Here is a 22249-nt window from a genome sequence, read left to right as displayed (position 1 = left end):
ATGAAATCAAAGCTCACACATACGCACACACCTGGCTGTCTGACCTGTGAATTTCCAAAAGTGCAAAGTTAGAGCAGATCACATTTTGATGCCACTATCAAGAGAAATATTCCCCACCCAGCCACCCAGGGGCACAATGGCTCAGTGGTTAAAGATGCTGAGCTTCTTGGGGTTTGAGACCCGAGCACCGTACGATGGGGTGAGCTCCCGCTCCTAACCTCAGCTCCGGCCCACTTAACAGTTCGAAAGCCTGTAAATGCAAGTAGATAAATAGGTACCGCTTCAGTAGGAAGGTAACAGCGTTCACTGCACCTTTGGTATACAGATAGTCCTTGATTTATGACCGCACAACTGAGCCCAAAATGTCTCTTGCTAAGCGAGACATTTGTGAAGTGAGCTTTGCCTCATTTTAGGACCTTTCTTAAAGCAGTTCTTAAGTGAAAAAAAGCGCTTGGCCTTATTGTCATGTGCTCAATAAGCCCGACTGGGCTTATTATCAGGGGAGGTCTTATTTGGGGGGAAACAGCGTAGTAACATGGTCGTTAAGTGAATCTGGATTCCCCCTTGACTTGGCTGGTCAGAAGTTCGCCAAGGGGAATCACATAACATTGCAACCGTCATAAACACAAATCAGTTCTCCACTTTGATCATGTGACCAGGGAGATGCAGTAACTTTTGCAAGAGTGAAAAACCATCCTAAGTCACTTTATTCAACGGTGTTGTACCTTTGAATAGTCACTAAGTGAACTGTTATACGTCGAGGACTGCCTGTGTTGCCATGATGGCCATAGGACCACACATTTTTTTTCCGACAACGCTGGCTCCTTTGGCTAGAAAACAGATGAGCAGCAACACCTCTACAGTGGGATACAACTGGACAAGGCAAACCTTTAGCTCACCACCCACTCATGCCTCACACACACACACACACACACACACACACAATCGCTGGCTAACGTTTATTCTACTTTCTTCCTGCATCTCAGATTTTTTTTTACGATGATGGATCTCTTGACGGCAGTGGCTTTTCCAGAGAATGAGAGCAGGCTGGTAATTAAAATCTGCCAAGGGAGAAATAAATCAAACAGGTATTTAAGAAAAGAAAAGGAAGAACACCTCAAGGAAGGTAGGCACGCGGTGGGGGGGAGAGGTGTTGATCACCACAGTGTGTAAAACACAAATTCGCTGGTTTCCCTGCTGACGGATGGCGGGTGGGCGGCCAAAGGTGGACATGCTGTTGTTTTTTTTTAAAAAAAATGCTTAAAATGGATGGTTTTTAACTAGTATTGGCTTTTTCGTGTTGTCCTGCTATATTCTTTTCACTTGCCAGATGCAAAGGTCCAGATGAGAACCTACCCTAAAAATGCATTTAAATGAGAGCAATGGAGGTTGATTTGATTCAAAAGGAAAAGTACCAGAAATGCATTCTGAGCCACAAAAAAGAAGGGAAAGTCAACCTATTCTCCAGAGCAGGGGTCTCCAACCTTGACAACTTTAAGACTTGTGGACTTCAACTCCCAGAATTCCTCAGCCAGCAAAGCTGGCTGAGGAATTCTGGGAGTTGAAATCCACAAGTCTTAAAGTTGCCAAGGTTGGAGACCTCTGCGTCCAAAGCACCTGAAGGAAGGAGAAGAAGGAACGAAACTAGCCAAGGAAACTAGCCAAGGAGAGAAGTAACCTGGAGTTAAGGAGAAACTTCCACACAGTGAGGACAATGGAACAGCTTGCCACCAGAAGTTGTGGGTGCTCCAACACTGGAGGCTTTTAAGAAGAGACTGGACAACAGTTTGTCCAGGAGGGAATGAGGATGCCTGCTTTGAGCAAGGGGTTGGGCTATAAGACCTCCAAGGCAGTAGTGGGTTTCAAATCCTGGTGCTACCGGTTCGCTATCGGTAGCGCACGGATGCGGCCGCTTGCTTTGCAAGTACGCAGCACTTCTGCATATGTGCAGAAGCTTCTGCGCATGCGTAGAGGGTTTCTGATGACCTCTGGGCAGGTGGGCAGAGCCTCCCGCGGCCGCCAATACTGGGTCGCCCGAACCGGGATGAACCAGGAGCAACCCACCACTGCTCCAAGGTCCCTTCCAACTCTTCTGTTATTCTATTATTTTGTCATTTTGTTATTCCATTATTGGATTGCCCTCTCACGGTTGGTGGAAGTGTCATTTTCTGTCAGTTGTTTACAAGGGCAAGCCACTTGTATATATACAGAGAGCAAATCCTCCCCCCCTTCTAGCACTGATGATGTAACCTAGTTGGGTCATGAAAGGTCTTCAGGAAAACAACCAAACCCAGAGAGCACTGAGGACTCCACATCCTCCTCCTCCTCCTCCTCCTCCTCCTCCTCCTCTTCCTCTCTGTAAACCTCACTCCCTTCTAGCACTGATGATGTAACCTAGTTGGGTCATGAAAGGTCTTCATGACCCAACTAGGGACCGTCTACTGCCAACGTCTATCTCCCAACGACCGGTGCGCTCTCACAGAGAGGGGCTCCTCAGGGTGCCGTCAGCCAAGCAATGTTGGCTGGAGGCCCCCAGGGGAAGGGCCTTCTCTGTGGGGGCTCCTACCCTATGGAACGAGCTTCCTCCTGGACTCCAACAAATACCTGACCTTAGGACTTTCCGCCGCAAACTTAAAACCTACTTATTTCGTCTTGCTGGACTCGCTTAAATTTTAAATTATCAAATTGATTTTATGGGTTTTAAATTTTTTGTAAATTTTAGAGGGTAATATTTTATCTACAAGTAGCCATATCAAATAGGTTTTTTAAGGGTTGTTTTTAGTTTTGTATTGTTGTTTTCTTTCTGTATTTTATTCTTGGCTGTACACCGCCCTGAGTCCTTCGGGAGAAGGGCGGTCTATAAATAAAAATATTCTATTCTATTCTATTCTATTCAGGAAAACAACCAAGTCCAGAGAGCACTGACAACCCCACATCCTCCTCTTCCTCTCCTGCCCATTCCCCCAATCCCTTCTAACACTGATGACGTTCCCTAGTTGGGTCATGAAACGTCCACAACAAAACCACCAAGCTCAGAGAGCACCCAGGACTCCACGGTTCAACCCTCAGATGCAAATATCCTCCATCAGTAAACATGTATATTTATATTGCAAGTAACAGCCGAAGACCCCGGGAGCCATAAACCAACAAGAATAACTTCTCAAACAGCCTCTTCTATTAGACTTTGTTGCTGTTGTTATTCACTTCTAAATGCCAGGTTACATATCTTTCTTCTATTATTTGTGTTAATCAATTAATGTTGTATTCCACTCCCATGCAGAGACAATTTAGCCATCAGCATCATTTTAGACCAAAATAGAAAGAGAAAAAAAACCTGAAAAACCAGGGAAACTGCATCTTAATTTATAGAAAAGGCCTTGCCAGCCACGGCTTGAACCTCCCCTTAAAGCTGCCACAACTTCACTTAATTGGGTCTTGAATAACCTCCTGACTTTTTCCCTGGCTTTATTAGCCACATTAATTTATTTCTAAACGGGTTTCCTCCTTCCTCTTCTCCCAAATATCGTTTAAGCCGCCGGATCCTTCCTCCCGTGCCATTTCCTCTTTTGAAAACCTAATTTATTTCTCTCTTTTTTAAAAAAAAAATTTGTACCATTTCAACGGAGCAAAATAGCACAGTGGGAAAATTAATTTTTAAAATAAATGCGGGGCCCGTTATCTCCGTGTTGGTTAAAATAATAATAATTTTTTTAAAATCCTCCACGCTCTGCATTGGGCAGCATGATTTGCAACTGAAAAGGTCAGAGGTGTGGGGGGGGGGGAGATTTGCTTTTTTAGCCATTGGGTTTGATTCTCCTGCTGCTTTGAAAAAAGTTCTCCATATTTCTCTTATCCACACATCCCTTTTCCAGGATTGGTCCAGTAGCAGCATCTGAAGGGAAGAGTCAAAAAAGTCAAGATGGCCACGTTCTCACCTAGCTCCCCAAACATGACAAACCCTCTGAAGTGAACTCAAAGATTCCTTTATTAGGAGCTCCAGCGGCCCCGGCAAAAAGTTCCTCTCTCAATGCAGGCTAAGAAGTTGTCTGCCACACCTATTCATCTCCGTCCCCTGCCTTTTATCCCCAGAGAGAGGGAGGGGCTTCTCTAGCAGCGGTGGCTCTTGCGTCCTGAGGACCGGCCCACAGATTTCCACTGCTCTCCTCTCCACTGTCTTCTGTATATCCACCCGTCAGGCACTGGGATCAGCTGTTCCTCCTCTTCCTCATCAGCCACCTCCAGACCTGGGGGCTGTTGACTCTCCACCTGAGGGCTGATGGATGGCCCAGGCTCCGCCTATGTCTCTCTCTCTGCCAGCTCCATTCCCTCTTCCCCCTCAGAGCTCTCAGGTTGCCCTGATGCTGACTCCCACACCATCTCCTCCTCCTTTCATTCAGCTGCTGGAGGGGCCGGCGGCTGACAGGTCACAACAGGTAGCCACATCCGTGTGATCAAGATTCCAGACTAATTCCCTGTTTGACTCCTTCCCCCAGCTGAGCCAGTCTCTGCCTGACAATAAATAGCTCACGGCAGGGGACATAACTTTTTTTATCCTTCTATTTCAAAGCCAGATAGGTTTGGGCAGGTCCTTCAGAAAGCAAATGGCACAGCACCGGTTTTTAAGATTTGATCCATAGATCATGAGCAGCTCTACTGCCAGAAAGGAGCTCTCTGCGTCCTGAAAGGCACAAGATGAAGGATTATTTATAACACAACTCGGTATTTGTAATAATACATGTCACATCAGCTTGTCTTAAAATTATTTCAATTACTGTAAGACGCTGATTGGGAGGGTTTTTTAAAAAAAAGAACCGTGTAAGGGATGAGATTATTTTGTTTAATTTGCTGTTTTGAACAAGCTATAAATCAGTCATGAGGACTATCCTCATCTGGCTGCAAAATTTTTGGCAGGCTGCACCAACTTTCCACTTGGGCGGTGTGTCCAATTAAACAAAACCTGATAGAAGAGAATGTCTGTGGCTCAGGGTTGAACTTTGGGGACCATGACGCTCAGTGGACTTGGATATTATTTTGCAGACATTTCCTGACCCATCTAGGTAGCATCATCAGTGCTAGAAGGGAGTGGGGTGTGCAGAAAGCAGGAGGGGGAGGAGGGGGAGGCAGCTGGGAGGGAGAGGAGGAGGACTGTGGCGTCTTTGGTGCTCTCTGAGCTTGTGTTGTGCCTCGCTCGCCCCCCTCGCTGCAGCCGGGCCCTTCTCATCTCCTGCCAGACACTGATAGTACAGGAGAATGTCCTGGCATGCCTCCAGCCCCCAGTCCTGGCACCATGCCCGGTCAAACAGAGCAACTAAACCCCTCCCCCACAGCATGTGAGCCTGAGGAATATGAAGCCAGTCATGAGATGGTATTACCAACAGCTGGAGGCTGGAGAGATCCACGCTTACCGGAGAATGGAGTGGCGACATCAGCAAAAGGAAGGGAGGGGCAGGCCTGGATAAGTGCTGAGTCATGGAGCCACACCCCATGGCCTATATAAAGGATCTGCTTTCTGGCATTCTCTGAGTCAGGCAAAGTCTAATCTGGATTGCTGAAGTCACACCTTGGATTCCTGCCTGCCCTGAGGACTCTGATAGGACTTTGGCAGAGCTGCAGAGGCACGCTTGATACGGACTTCCCCGACCCGGCCGTCAGAGGAGGAGTGGGACACGACAGCTTGGTTGCTTTCCTGCGAATGTTTCATGACCCAGTTAGATAACATCATCAGTACTAGAAGGGAGCGGGATTTGTGGAGAGGAAGAGGAGGAGAAAGAGGACGATGACGAAGAGAAGGGTGGCAGGACTGTGGGATCCTTGGTGCTCTCCGAGCTTGGTGGTTTTCTTGCAGATGTTTCATTACCCAAGTAGAAGGGAGGGGGGTTTGCAGAGAGGAGGAGGAGGAGGAGGAGGAGGAGGAGGAGGAGGAGGAGGAGGAGGAGGATGGGAGGACTGTGGTGTCCTGGGTGTTTTCTGAACTTGGTCGTTGGTTTGCTTGCTTAATAATAATAATTTTTTATTTATTTATTTATAGACCGCCCTTCTCCCAAAGGACTTGCAGATGTTTCATTACCCAACTAGGATATATCTTCAGTGTGAGGGAGTTTAGGCTTTACTATTTATACACAGTAGCTTGCAGTGTACGCGCACACACACAAACACATATGCACACTCGTGCACGTATGCATAACGTGCATCCCATCAAAGTTAGATGAGTTTTGAGGGACACAAGTGAGGATGTCGGAACAATCAACGCCACGCTAAATTGCTGCACTTTATGCCTCTTGCCCACTTAAAATCCGCTTTCTGCCTTTGATGCGTGGATTATGTGAACAACTCAAAAGCTCAACATTTCGGCTTCGTCCTCCTGCGACAAGCTACGTCTGCCATAATCTTCTGGAAAGGGAGCCCACGGGGTGCGCGGACCGAGTCAACATACCTCAAAGCCTGGCATCCCTGGTGCTTCCATCAAATGGGCCTCTGGTGGCTCAGCAGACTAATGCAATATGTTATTAAAACAGCTGCTTGCAATTACTGCAAGTTCAAGCCCCACCAGGCCCAAGGTTGACTCCGCCTTCCATCCTTTATAGGGTAGGTAAAATGAGGAGCCAGATTGTTGGGGGCAATAAAAGTTGACTTTGTATATAATATACAAATGGATGAAGACTATTGCTTGACATGGTGTAAGCCCTGAGTCTTCGGAGAAGGGCGGGATATAAATGCAAATAAATAAATAAAAAGCCACTCTCCCTTCACCCCACTGACAAACTCGACAGACTCTGGCTTCTCCTCCCCAAAGTGTCTGGCAACCTTTTCCATCAAGACCGCAGATTTATGGCACCTAAACCTCGAGTAGGTCAGGGCGTGTTTTGTGTTTATTCTTTCATCCGAGTCCTGAATGTAGCATCCTGGGTGTTGCATTCAATAATATCAATTGCCCGGCAGGACTTACAAATGATGTTTCATTGGGCAGAGTAAGTTCTGCCAATCGCCCCGAGCTCTTTATCCTTCAGAGATAAATGCAGGAATTTATCGCAGGAAGCGATCTGCAAAAGGCTGATTGATGGTTGAAGCTGTTCCTTTCCTGCAATCTGCTTAGATTAGGTGGCTGGTGGGACCCTACAGTCAGACGTTCCCCATTTCCTTCACAGCCAGACGTTGCGAGCTGGCCAGCAATTTTATTTATTCATTATATATTTATGTAGCAAAGAAATGGATAGAGGCGCCCGCGAACCAAAGGAAATGCTGGGTGGTGCATAATTGTGGTTTCCTCCAGAGTCCAAACTAGGCAGGAGAAGCTGAAGCATAGCAAGAAGAGGCTGCATTGCCATCAACCTCTTCCGATCGTTCCTTTATTGTTCTCTATTCTACATGGATGGAATATCATATTTAGTATACTGAGCAACATATTGGAAGAAGGGCTGGCAACAAGAGAGGAGAATCTTTGTAGCTCAAGGTTGAACAAGGGCGTCCTTCCTGGTCTTTCAGCTTGGTGGCTTTCTTGCAGAGGTTTCGTGACACCCCCTAAATCAGTCAAGGAAACTTTCGTGACCCCACTAAGTCAGTACTGGAAAGGAGGGGCTTTGCTCTCTTATATACTAGTGCCTTGCCCACTCAGGGTTGGTGGGTGTATAATAATAATAATAATAATAATAATAATAATAATAATAATAATAATAACAACAACAACAACAACAACAACAACAACAACAACAGAGTTGGAAGGGACCTTGGAGGTCTTCTAGTCCAACCCCCTGCCAGGCAGGAAACCCTACATCAGACAAATGGTTATCCAACATTTTCTTTAAAATTTCCAGTGCTGGAGCATTCACAACTTCTGCAGGCAAGTCGTTCCACTGATTAATTGTTCTAACTGTCAGGAAATTTCTCCTTAGTTCTAAGTTGCTTCTTTCCTTGATTAGTTTCCACCCATTGCTTCTTGTTCTACCCTCAGGTGCTTTGGAGAACAGCCCGACTCCCTCTTCTTTGTGGCAACCCCTGAGATATTGGAACACAGCTATCATGTCTCCCCTAGTCCTTCTTTTCATTAAACATAAACTAAGTATTCTCGGTGGTTCCTTGATTAGGCTGTGGTTTATTGTATGGTTGTTGGTCTGAGTCCATAGTTCCTCAAATGGGATATTATGTTCCATCTTCTAACACTGATGTTGATCATGGATGGATGGATGGATGGATGGATGGATGGATGGATGGATGGAAGAAAGGAAGGAAGGAAGGAAGGAAGGAAGGAAAAATAGATAGATAAATAGATAGATAGATAGATAGATAGATAGATAGATAGATAGATAGATAGATAGATAAATAGATAGATAGACAGACAGATAGATATGTGTGTGTGTGTGTGTGTGTGTGTGTGTGTGTGTGTGAGTGAGAGAGAGAGAGAGAGAGAGAGAGAGAGAGAGAGAGAATGGAGAGACAAACAGACAGACAGACAGACAGACACCAATAGATGAGAATACTTGTATCTCAGAGTTGAACTGTGGGGTCTTTGGTGCTCCTGAGCTTGACTGGACCAAAGTCACCCATCTGGCTTTTGTGCCTAAGGCAGATCTAGAACACACCATCTCCAGGTGATTGGCCCAAGGTCAGCAAGTCAGCTTCCATGCCTAAAATGGGAGTAGAACTCACTGCCTCCTGGTTTCTAGCCTGGTGCTTTAACCACCAGACCCAACTGGCTCTCATTATTATTCTCATGATCCAGATCACAAAAATATTGACTAGGTATCACAGCGACACAAGAGGTGGCTTGCTAGCCTATGAGAAAAATTTTGCGCATGCCTTTTAGTATGAAATGGATAAAACTAGGCATACAACATACTTTCTGGGAAGCCATAATTCAACTTTCTTCTACAAGGGATTCCATTGTTAGGAAATGTTTTTGGTTTTAATGCTATGAAGGTATTGTCCCTTTGTTGAACTGATGTGCAAATGCCAATCAGACATACGAGGCAGAAATCTCTTTAAAAGCTTTATTCTGAACTGGTCTCTTCACACGTCATCCTTATGGAAACATGCAAACCAGCGTCTGCATTTCCTGCATCAGATGAGGAGAACACATTTTTCTTCTTCTGTCTTGGCCACTTTTTACAGAGCCACGATTGAGAGCGTTTTAACAAACAGCATCCCTGTTTGGTTTGGTGACCGCAGTGCCTCAGATAGAAAGACACCCTCAGACACCCTACAGAGAGTGGTGAGGACAGTGGAGGAGATTATAGGAAACTTGCTTCCCATCATTCAGGATACTGCTTATAAGTGCTTTGTGTTTAGAGCCCGAAGCCTTGTTAGAGACACCCACCCACCCAATCCATGGTCTGTTTTTGTTGCTCCCCTCTGGGGGGAAGTTTTGAAGTACCAGGACTAGTAGATTCTGTAACAGCTTTGTTCCTTATGCCATCTGTCTGGCAAACTCACAAGATTCGTTTCTCTTGCCATGTACGTGTATACATCCAAACTACACTGTGTTGTTTCTCTGTGTCATATAATATACGTGGGTATATGCATAGTTTTGTATTTATTTACTTACTTATTTTGTTATGTTTTACGTAGTGCATGTTGAGGTGGTGATCCTTTGAGAGATGTATGCAATGACATTTCATTTTAATGTATGCCGATTAGTGTACATTCAAAGTGACAATAAAGTTCTTCTTCTCTTCTCTTCTCTTCTCTTCTCTTCTCTTCCCTTCCCTTCCCTTCCCTCTACTCTACTCTTCTCTTCTCTTTTCCCTTCCCTTCCCTTCTCTTCACTTCTCTCCTCTTCTCTTCTTTTGCCTTCTCTTCTCTCTTCTCTTCTTTTGCCTTCTCTCCTCTCCTCTCCTCTCCTCTCCTCTTCTCTCCTCTCCTCTCCTCTCCTCTCCTTTCCTCTCCTCTCCCCTCCCCTTCCCTCCAGTCCCCTGCACTCTGTTCTGTTCTGTTCTGTTCTGTTCTGTTCTACTCTACTCTACTCTACTCTACTCTATTCTATTCCATTCTCGTAGGATAGTTGTGATTTTTTTAGTACTGAAGGCCAAATTTGCCTTTTTAGGCTTGTGCCTCAGCATGCATATTTTCCAATGAGACAAACAGAAACCGGAAGATCATTTAATTATAGTTTATTCAGAATATTCTGTTAAAAGGAATTCCTCTCATTCAAAGACAAAACCCTGAGACCAGGGATGAAATCTAAAAATTCTCCCTACTAGTTCTGTGGGTGTGGCTTAATTGGTGGGCATGGCTTGGTGGTCAGGTGACCAGGTGGGCATGGCCAATAACAATAAATAATAAAAATAATAAACAAAGTACACAAAACAATAAGAGGTACCAAAAACCAACTTTCACACTTTGCACGCACACAACACAACATAACACAACACAACTGACGCACAATGTAAAAGCAGCTGCACTTCACCCAAAATGGCCCCTGCAACAAGCAGGAACCTCACACAGCCGCAAAAAGCTCAAAATCCAACTTTCACACTTTACACACACACAACAGAACACAACTGACTCACACACACACAAAATGCCACATACAGCTTTGTGAGATTTTATGTGTTTGTGTAATTAGAGTGAAACACTACAGAAACACACCAAATCTCAGAAAGCTGCACAGATATTTTATTATTTTATTTTATTTTATTTATATTTTTAGATAAAAGCAGCTAAATTTAAAACTTCCTTAACTTTAAATTGCTATGCTTAAAAAAAAAACTCCTTAAAAAAAACACCCAATTAAGTATTTTTTTAAAGTCCCCCCACCCCTAAAAACCTCCCTCAGTTACTTACCCAATTGCAGGCAGGCAGATTGAGTTGCTAGTTGATGCAATTGATTGCAGCTGTTGAAGCAAGGCGAGCCTGAAAGAAGCAGGAAGCTGCCAAGTAGGCAAGTTTGGACCGGGAGATTGGGTGGGCATGGGCGGGGGAGGGGGGGGGCAGGGATTTTTGCTACCTGTCCCCATCGCTACCGGTTCGCCGGTCTGGTCCAAACCGGGAGCATTTCACCCCTGCCTGAGACCCATCTTATTTTTTATTTTTTTATTTATTTTATTTGTCCCAACATTATATATAAGCATAAGCATGAAAAAACTATACAATATATAAGCATATATATAACCATAAGTATGTAATAACTATATTAATTGGATATAACGAAAGGAAACAATAGGACAGGAATGGTAGGCACGCTTGTGCTCTTATGCATGCCCCTTACAGACCTCTTAGGAATGGGGTGAGGTCAACAGTAGACAGTTTTTGGTTGAAGCTTTGGGGATTTGGGGAAGAGACCACAGAGTCAGGTAGTGCATTCCAGGCATTAACAACTCTGTTACTGAAGTCATATTTTCTGCAATCAAGTTTGGAGCGGTTCACATTAAGCTTAAATCTATTGTGTGCTCGTGTATTGTTGTGATTGAAGCTGAAGTAGTCTTCAACAGGAAGGACGTTGTAACAGATGATTCGATGAGTCAAACTCAGGTCATGTCGAAGGCGGCGGAGTTCTAAATTTTTTTTTACGTCCCTTTTTATAGTTAAGAGATCAAAGAAAATGCAAGAAGACAAAAGTAACCTCCCCCTTTGCTTAGGAAATCACTTACATGGAGTCAAACACGTTACCTATTTGCATCCCATAATACAGGTAGTCCTCAACTTATAACAGTTCACTTCGTGGCTGTTTGAAGTTACAGCGGCACTGAAAAAAGGACCATTTTTCACACTTAACGACCGTTGGAGCCCCTCTACGATCGGGTGATTTGCATTCAGATCCTTTACAACCGACTCACATTTATGGCGGTCACCGTATCGTGGGGTCACGTGATCCCCTTTTGCAGACCTTCAAACAAGCAAAGTTAACGGGAAGCCAGATTCATTTAACAGCCGTGTGACTAACGTAACAACTGCACTGATTCACTTAACAACCGCGGCAAGAAAAGCCGTAAACCAGGACCAAACTCACTTGACAAATTTCTCACTCAGCAACATAGACTTTGGGCTCAATTGTGGTCGTAAGTTGCGGATCGCCTGCACCACACACGTTTTTTTTATTTATTTTGTCACAACAGTATATACAATCATCAACATAAACAATAATTCATCATGAGAGAAAAAGTATATATAAGTAAAAGTATAAGTAAAAGTATGCATATAATACTATAATGCAGAGAACAATAGGACAGGAACAGTAGGCACTTTTGTGCTCTTATGCACGCCCCTTATAGTCCTCTTGGGGTGAGGTCAATAGTAGAAAGCTTTTGGTTGAAGATTTTGGGGTTTTGAGTAGAGACTATAGAGTCAGGTAGTGAGTTCCAAGCGTTACAAAAGTCATATTTTCTGCAATCAAGTTTGAAACGGTTGACATTAAGTTTAAATCTATTGTTTGCTCTTGTATTGTTGCGATTGAAGTTTTTTACAGGAAGGATATTACAATAGATGATTCTGTGTGTTAAACACAGATCATGTCGGAGTCGGCGGAGTTCTAAGTTTTCTAAAACCTAATTTTATTTTTAATTTTTATTAAAATTAATTTTAACAATTTTAATAAATATTTAATATTTTTAAAATTTTAATATTTTTAATAAAATAAAATAATTTTATTTTAATTTTTATTTCATTTTAACGTTCATTAAAATGAAGTCTGATGACAGAAGGGGCGTATATTTTAAGATGTGAATAAGGAGAAAGTTTTTTGGAGTTCACGAAAGGACAAACCAATTAGCGCTAACAAACTTTCTTTTATCAGGAGATCTTCTCCAGGCAGCCCATCCTATCAATTATCTTTTCAGTTTAGGAATGTTAAAAGCCGTCAATCCATCCACTCTCCAGTGGTTTAAAGTCCTCATTTAAAAGAGAGAGAAAAACAAGAAAAAAAAAACAAGTAAAAAAACAAGTAAAATACGAAACAACCATGTTGCCTAGCAAAGTATAACAACACTACGAAGCCCCTGTTATTGGTACAAATAGCCTCGACCTATGACCACAACGGAGCCCCAAATTTCTCTTGCTAAGCAAGACTGTTGTTAAGTGAGTTTTGCCCCATTTTGCGGCCTTTCTTGCCACGGATGTTAAGTGAATCACTGCAATCGTTAAATGAATCACACGGTTGTTAAGTGAATCTATTTTACCTCCATGTCAGATGGTCCCAAAAGGAGATCACATGACCCCAAGTCACTGTCATAAGTACATGCCAGTTGCCAAACCTCTGAATTTTGATCACGTGACCAGCGGGATGCTGTAATGGTCGTAAGTGTGGAAAACGGTCATAAGTCCCTTTTTTCAGTGCTGTTGTAACTTCGGTCCCTAAACGAACTGTGGTAAGTCAAGGATTATCTGTAATGCAAAGTCCATCTTTTTTTTTTTTATTTGTATTTATATCCCGCCTTTCTCCGAAGACTCAGGGCGGCTTACACTATGTTAAGCAATAGTCTTCATTCTATTTGTATATTTATATACAAAGTCAACTTATTGCCCCCAACAATCTGGGTCCTCATTTTACCTACCTTATAAAGGATGGAAGGCTGAGTCAACCTTGGGCCTGGTGGGACTCGAGCCTGTAGTAATTGCAGGCAGCTGCTGTTAATAACAGACTGCATTAGCAGCCTGAGCCACAGAGGCTCTTCTGTGGGTCTCAGTACCAAAACTTTCCTTCAAAAGTTGTGGGAGCTTCATCACTGGAAGGCTTTCAAGAAGAGATTGGGCTACCATTTTTCAGAAATGATGTAGGGTCTCCTACTTGGGCAGGGGGTTGGACTAGATGACCTACAAGGTCCCTTCCGTTAATCTGTTAAATCTGATAATCCGTTAAATCTGTTAAAACAAGCGCAGGAATTTTCGTTCTAAGATTTCAAAGGGTTCCAATTGTACAACTGCAGCTGCTATTCTTCAAAAGGTGAGCCCTGTTCAGACTGATTATGTTTCCAGCCTACACGTGGGACACCTTTATACATCTGGGACAATTTATCAGGCGTTAAATACCAACGATACATCATCTTGTAAAAATTCCCCTTCAGGTTATAAATCAGTGTTACTTTCAGCCTAGGCCCCGTGTCAGAAAGCTAAGAAATATTAGGATCAGTATATAAGTTTAATTCTGAGCATTCTCGAAATAAACGTATAATTAAAAGCAGAGATTTTTCTTTCAGGTTTGATGGATCAACTGTTTGCAACATAAAACACGCGGCTTTGGGGGTTTTTTTATATGTCAGGATTTCTCTCAGCCTTGGCTACTTGAAGATCAGTGGACTTCAATTCCCAGAATTCCCCAGCCTGAGCAGCAGCAATTCTGGGAATTGAAGGCCACAGATCGTCAAGTAGCTCACACTATTATATGGGCTAATGGCATCGAGATTTTTTTTTGTACGTATAGAGATGGAAGGAAGGAATAAATTCTCCCAATAGGAGGATGGATGGAGAAGTTCATGGAGTTGGCTGAGATGGTAAAATTGACAGTTTTGATTAAATACAAGACTTTATCCCTAGAATAGAGGCGAACAGAACAGAATTAAGAAAATAGAATATGGAATGGAATGGAATGTAATGGAATGGAATGGAATGGAATGGAATGGAGTAGGGTAGGGTAGGGTAGGGTAGGGCAGGGCAGGGCAAAGTAGAGTAGAGTAGAGTAGAGTAGAGTAGAGTAGAAATATGGAAATAGAATAGTATACAATAGAAATATGGAGTGGAGTAGAGTAGAGTAGAAATATGGAATGAATAGAATAGAATAGAACAGAATAAAATAGAATAGAATAGAATAGAATAGAATAGAATAGAATAGAATAGAATAGAATAGAATAGAATAGAATAGAATAGAATAATGAAATGGAATGGAATGGGATAGGATAGGATAGGATAGGATAGGATAGGATAGGATAGGATAGGATAGGATAGGATAGGATAAATGGAATGGAACGGAATGGAACGGAACGGAATGGAACAGAACAGAACAGAACAGAACAGAACAGAACAGAATAATGGAATGGAATGGAATGGAATGGAATGGAATGGAATGGAATGGGATAGGATAGGATAGGATAGGATAGGATAGGATAGGATAGGATAGGATAGGATAGGATAGGATAGGTTAGGATAGGATAGGATGGGATAGGATAGGATAGGAGGATAGGATAGGATAGGATAGGATGGATGGGATAGGATGGATGGGATAGGATAGGATGGGATAGGATAGGATAGGATAGGATAGGATAGGATAGGATAGGATAGGATAGGATAGGATAGGATAGGATAGGATAGGATAGGATAGGATAGAAATAAGAGATAGGATAAGACAGGACAGGACAGGACAGGACAGGATAGGATAGGATAGGATAGGATACGATAGGATACAATAAAATACAATACAATACAGTACAGTACAATACAATATAATACAATAGAAACTTCCAGTATTGGAACATCCACAACTTCTGGAGGCAAGTTGTTCCACTGATTAATTGTTCTAGCTGTCAGGAAAGTCCCCTGAGGATGGGCTCCAGGACGAGTCTGAAAGCTCGGAAGACAAAACTTCTGGTCCTGGTGACCGACCCAGATTGGAAACACCCCCCCACCTGATCCCTAGGATTCTGTGATTTTATAATGAAGACCACACATGGTAAAGCCTGCTGGCTGGGGAATTCTGGGAGTTGAAGTCCACACTGTTATGTTTGGGCAATGAAGAGGCAGGAGACGATGCAAGTGACAACAGCTCTTTAGTTTATTGTGAATCCCAGCAAAAGCCAACAGGCAAAATCCTCTCTTTATATAGTAGTTTGGCTGAGGCATCAGCCAATCAGCAACGTGCCTTTTCCCGCCCAAATTTCCCTCTTAAAATTCAAATACATTATACTCCTCCCCTCCCAGAACACATTTAGCCATATTTACATAAAATTTGCATGTTATTTTTCCATGTAGTCACGCAGGTAGACAGGGCGTCTCCTAACTCTTTCTGACCTGCGCAATTCATTCCCTGGGAGTGAGTCGAGCTGGTCGGAGGGACTGTTTGTTCCTCCCAGCTCCTCCTCTGGGCCCTCCGGCCCTGGATTATTGGCAGAGTCGTCCCTGCTGTCCTCTGGAGGAGCCGGTTGGCGTCGCTGGACCTCCTCTGATTCAGCTAAGTCCTCCGATCGCCTCGGGATTGAGCTAGCTGTTGGTTCAAATATTTGGTAGTCAGGGTCTGGCTGTTTGGTTTCTGGATCGTTTTGCAATCTTTTTCGTAATTGATCTATGTGGTGTCTCCACACTCGGCCATCCCCCAGGTCCACTAAGTATGACTTTGGGCCTGTCACTCCTACAATTGTTCCCCTAAGCCACGCTGGGCCCTCACTATAGTTATGTGCCCATACCAGGTCACCTGTTGTCATTGTTCTAGTTTTTCCTTTCGTGCTCTGGTACCCCTCAGGGGAGTATGTTGGGTTTAACCGATCCAGGGGGCACCCGAGTCTTCTACCCATTAATAACTCTGATGGGCTGCGGCCGGTGGTCACACAGGGCGTTCTATGTTGGACTGCCAGGAAGGTGTCAATTTTGGATTGCCAATCTCCTGGGCTAATTCTAGATAACGCTTCCTTGGCACTGCGTACGAAACGTTCTGCAAGTCCGTTCATCGCCGGGTGGAAAGGTGCCGAGAGGACATGCCGGATGCCCTCTCCGGCCAAGTACCCCTCAAACTGGGTGGCCGTAAATTGTGGGCCGTTTTCAGACACTATGGTATCGGGCAACCCGTGTTTCACAAATAAATGCCTCAAAACTGTGATTACCGCTTCTGCTGTTGTGGTTTTCATGAGTAAAATTTCTAACCACTTCGAGTAGGCATCTACCACAATTAAGAAGGTCTGCCCATGGAACGGCCCAGCAAAATCTATGTGGATCCTCGACCAAGGACCCTGGGGTTTCTCCCAATCCCTAATGGGGGCTGTTGGGGGTAGTGGCCTTGATTCTTGACATGCTTGGCATTTCCCTACCCGGTCGCTAATGTCTTTATCCATTTGTGGCCACCACACGTAACTTCTCACTAGGCTTTTCATCCTCACAATCCCTGGGTGGCCCACATGCAATAGTTCCAACACATTCTCTCATAACTTCTCCGGAATAACCACTCTATCCCTCCATAACAGACAACCCCCTTTTACCGACAGTTCTGAACGCTTTTTTGTAAACTCTTTGAACGATCCTGGTGCAGTGGGCCATCCTCTGCACCCAACCGATCACAGTCCTTACAATAATATCTTTGTAAGATGCCCTAGTCACTCAGGATGTGACTGGGCCAGAGTCCAAAGAGTCAATTAACAAGACAGGTGTCCCTGGGGTCGGGTCTTCAATAGTCTCTGGCAATGGGCATCTACTTAAAGCGTCTGCATGTCCCAAGTCCTTGCCCGGTCGGTGAGACAGTTGGCAGTATGCTGCCAGGAAAATAGTCCAACGGGTCAGCCTGGGTGATAACGCAACCGGTGTTGGACAGTCCCCCGCCAAGAGTCCCAATAAGGGTCTGTGGTCTGTGACTATTTCAAATTGCTGCCCAAACAGGTACTCGTGGAATTTTTTAACCCCAGAGACTATAGCCAGGGCTTCCCGATCTAGTTGGCTATAGTTCCTTTCTGTTGTGGACATCGTGGGGAAAAATATGCGATAGGGGCTTCGAACCGTTCGGTAACCTGTGGCTGAGGACAGCCCCACCCGTAGGGTGATGCATCACAAACTAGTACTAGTGGCAACGTCCCATTGTACTGAATTAAAAGGCTATCGCTGGACAAGAGATTCTTAACTCCTTCAAATTCCTTAGCCTCAACTCTGCCCCAAATCCAAACAGATTTTTTCACTAGCAGTTTATGTAGCGGTTCGCTACTGCTGCCTTATTTTTAAAAATACCGATAGAAGTTTACAAGCCCCAAAATGCTTGTAGCTCTGTTTTGTTTTTTGGGGGTGGAGCCTTTCTAATGGCTCGCACCTTGCTCTCCATGGGGTGGATGCCTTCCTTATCTATCCGGTAACCCAAAAATTCTACAGATTCAACACCTATCTGGCATTTGTTGAGTTTAACCTTAAGCCCCGCAGACCCGAAAATACCCAAAACCTTCCGCAATTTGACCCTTAACTCTTCCAAGTTCTCGGCTGATACCAGTACATCGTCAAAATATGGAACTACTCCCGTAGACCTTGTAGAGTCGCTCCATTAGAGGTTTTGGAATAACCCAGGGCTACACTAACTCGAACTGAAGTCGAGTGCATTTAAAAGCGCCCTGTGTGACAATCGTGTGCTCCTGTTTCATTGTCAACTGGTAATTGTTGGTAGGCTTGAGCCAGATCGAGTTTGGCAAAACCTGTCCCTGTTCTAACGAGTGCAACAAATGTTGCACTATGGGAACGGGTAAGCACTCTTTGCAATGCTTTGTTAAGCTTGCCTTATAGTCAGCGCAACGGACTGATCCGTCCGGTTTACTGGGGTCACTATTGGTGTCTCCCATTTTGCATGGTCGACGGGACTAGTATTCCCTGGCTTACTAATTTGTCTAGTTCCTGTCAATCTTGGGTTTGAGGGCGAATGGGAACCCTCCTAGCTTTTAATCTAATGGGAGCTACCTGGGGTCTAAATTGAATGAAATGGGGTCCCACGTACTTGCCCAGGCTGTCTTGAAAACGTCCTCGAATTCCCTCAACAATTCGTCCTTCAGGTTGACTCCAGCTGTGAACCCGGTTATATGCCCATTCCCAAGGCTCGGAACCAGTCCAGACCTAGTAAACTGGGCAGGTTTCATCTGATGGTGATCGGCAGGGTTTTCTTGAATTGTCCATATCTCACTCTGACCGACGTGACTCCTAGAACAGGGATTGGTTCCCTGGTAGTCTTGCACCTCAGCTTTTGGGGTTGCAGCTGGCGTTTCGCAACTTCTGGCAGGTCCCTTGCGATTGTGTCCCAAGACATAATCGTGATTGATGAGCCAGTATCCACCTCCATTTTACACTGCACTCCTTTGATGTAGGTCTTAGTGAATATTTTCTTTTCTAGTCGTGTCGATGCGTGGCCCACTGGCACAGTGGTGTGATTCGACTTCGCGCCTTTTTTGAACTGGCCAATCCCTGGCCACTTCGCGGAACTGGCGCTTTTAAAGGTGATAACAAGTACCTTGAAGTGAACCCGAAGACCACTGGGAGCCAGTGCAGATTACGAGGAGGTGTCACATGGGAGCCAAAAGGTGCTCCTCTATCACCCGCAGCCGCATTCTGGACCAGTTGGAGTCTCCGGTACCCTTCAAGGGGAGCCCCATGTAGAGAGCATTACAGTAGTCCAGGCGGATGTAACCAGGGCATGAGCAACCGTGCATAAGGCAGCCCGATCCAGAAAGGAACGAACTGGCGATCAGGCGAACCTGATGAAAAGCTCCTGGTGACGGCTATCATATGATCTTCAAAGACAGCCGTGCATCCAGGAGGACGCCCAGATTACGAGCCCTTTCCGTGGGGCCAATAGTTCGCCTCAATGGTCAGTGATGGAATTAGTTGACTGTACCGGGCCGCCGCATCCACAGCCACTCGGTCTTGGTGGGATTGAGTCTGAGTCTGTTCCTCCCCATCCAAACCTGCACGGCCTCCAGGCACTGGGACATCATTTCAACAGCCTCGTTGGGGTGGTTAGGTGGAAATATAGAGCTGAGTATCATCAGCGATAGATGACAACTCACCCCAAAACCACGGATGATCTCACCCAGCGGCTTCATATAGATGTTGAACAGAAGAGGCGAGAGAACCGACCCCGAGGCACCCCACATAAGAGGCGCCTTGGGGTCGATCTCTGTCCCCTGTCAACACCGCTCTGCGACCGGTCGGAGAGGTAGGAGGAGAACCACCGATGAACAGTGCCCCTCACCCAAGTCCCTCGAGTCGGCGCAGCAGGATACCATGATCGATGGTATCAAAAGCCGCTGAGAGATCTAATAGGACCAAGACAGAGGAACAACCTCTGTCCCGAGCCCTCAAGAGATCATCAACCAGCGACCAAGGCTGTTTCGTTGTGACCAGGCCGGAAACCGGACTGAATGGATCAAGATAGACATTTTCATCCAGGTACTGGGGCAACTGTCGTGCAACCACACTCTCGACAACCTTGCCACAAAGCGAAGGTTGGAGACCGGACGATAATTTGATAAACTAGCTGGGTCAAGGGAAGGCTTCTTGAGGAGGGCCTCACCACCGCCTCTTTCAAGGCGGCAGGAAAACACCTCCATCAAAGAAGCGCTCACAATTTTCTGAGCCAGCCTCGTGTCACCTCCGGTGGCCAAAACTAACCAGGAGGGACACGGGTCCAATAAACATGTGGTCGCATTCAATCTCCCCATTAACCTGTCCATGTCCTCAGGAGTCACAGGATCAAACTCATCCCAGATAATAACATCAAGACCTGCCTCCTCCACCCCGTCTGGATCCACCCAGTCTGTGTCCAACCCCTCCCGAATTTGAGCGATTTTATCAAACAGATATTGTCCAAATTCCTCAGCTCGACCCTTTAAGGGTTCCTCTACCGCTCCCTGATGGAGGAGCGAGCGGGTCACCCTAAACAGGATAGGATAGGATAGGATAGGATAGGATAGGATAGGATAGGATAGGATAGGATAGGATAGGATAGGATAAATGGAATGGAATGGAATGGAACGGAACGGAACGGAACAGAACAGAACAGAACAGAACAGAATAATGGAATGGAATGGAATGGAATGGAATGGAATGGAATGGAATAGGATAGGATAGGATAGGATAGGATAGGATAGGATAGGATAGGATAGGATAGGATAGGATAGGATAGGATAGGATAGGATAGGATAGGATAGGATAGGATAGAAATATGAGATAGGATAGGACAGGACAGGACAGGACAGGACAGGACAGGACAGGATAGGATACAATACAATACAATACAATACAATACAATACAATACAATACAATACAATAGAAACTTCCAGTGTTGGAACATCCACAACTTCTGGAGGCAAGTTGTTCCACTGATTAATTGTTCTAGCTGTCAGGAAAGTCCCCTGAGGATGGGCTCCAGGACGAGTCTGAAAGCTCGGAAGACAAAACTTCTGGTCCCGGTGACCGACCCAGATTGGAAACACCCCCCACCTGATCCCTAGGATTCTGTGATTTTATAATGAAGACCACACATGGTAAAGCCTGCTGGCTGGGGAATTCTGGGAGTTGAAGTCCACACTGTTATGTTTGGGCAATGAAGAGGGAGGAGACGATGCAATGGACAACAGCTCTTTAGTTTATTGTGAATCCCAGCAAAAGCCAACAGGCAAAATCCTCTCTTTATATAGTAGTTTGGCTGAGGCATCAGCCAATCAGCAACGTGCCTTTTCCCGCCCAAATTTCCCTCTTAAAATTCAAATACATTACACACACATCTTAGTGTTTGCTGGCTGGGGAATTATGGGAGCTGAAGTCCCCATTTCTTAAAGCTGCCAAGGCTGCGACACACCAGGGTGCCCAATCTCCTTCAGAAAAACTCACATTTTCTTATCTTTTCCTACTGCAGAGACGGCCCCTTCCTGACATCGAGGCAGGTGAGAAAAGGTGCTTTTGCAGCCCTCCGGTTCCCTATCAAACCAGGGTCAAGTCTTTAATTAAATAATCCAGAAATGGACCCAGGCTCCCAGGGGCTGAGCAAGGACGACCCTGGTTGCAAAACTGAAATGAGATTGCAAAGGATGTCTTTGCTAAATACATATTATTTTTGTGTTATTTTCCTTTTTGAGAAAAACAGGGAAGAATGGCAGAGTTAACCTGGATGCATTCATCAGCCCCTGCCTGGTCCAAAGCTCATCCCTGTTTTTTATTTCCTGTAATAAGGCCTATTACCATGGGGGGGGGCAGCTTTTCTGTCCTGCATGCCATTAATCTAATGGGAAAGGCTAATAGATGTTTATGGGCCTTCCTTTGTATCCCAGCCATCACGTCCTTCCCAAGAGCGGCCTCAACAGGCATCATTATTCCGATTAACATTTAGACAGTCCAAATGCCAACAGCACCCCAGGTGTTGGCTTACAGCTTCCTTTTCTCTTACCTCGGTGTCTGTTTTTCCCTGGGAGACAGGTGGGGGCCAGGGGCTTTAAATTCACTCAAATGGGCATGGGGGGTGTTGGTCAGGCAGAGAGGAGGGCAGCCCCCTCCCTTCTCTCACCTTCCTCAATGTCAGGAAGGGAGCAGAAGAGGGGGGGTTCATCTACAGTGGAAAATGACGAAAGAAACGGTAAGGTTTTCTGCAGTAGCGAAGAAGAGAGG

General features: G+C 45.0%; 1 protein-coding gene across 1 annotated transcript in view; it reads right to left on the bottom strand.

Annotated features, from left to right (window-relative positions):
- Positions 1-22249, bottom strand: part of LOC131190757 (basic proline-rich protein-like) — a gene marked incomplete at its 5' end in the record, with an annotated part of 496338 nt that overhangs the window by 377241 nt on the left and 96848 nt on the right. The window contains one exon of the mRNA XM_058168112.1: positions 5888-5938. Within this exon, the coding sequence (XP_058024095.1) occupies positions 5888-5938 (51 nt within the window). The remainder of the gene's footprint in view (positions 1-5887; positions 5939-22249) is intronic.

Source organism: Ahaetulla prasina, chromosome 2, assembly GCF_028640845.1.
Source record: "Ahaetulla prasina isolate Xishuangbanna chromosome 2, ASM2864084v1, whole genome shotgun sequence".
NCBI classification, from domain to species: domain Eukaryota; kingdom Metazoa; phylum Chordata; class Lepidosauria; order Squamata; family Colubridae; genus Ahaetulla; species Ahaetulla prasina.
This window is presented reverse-complemented; position numbering and strand designations above follow the sequence as displayed.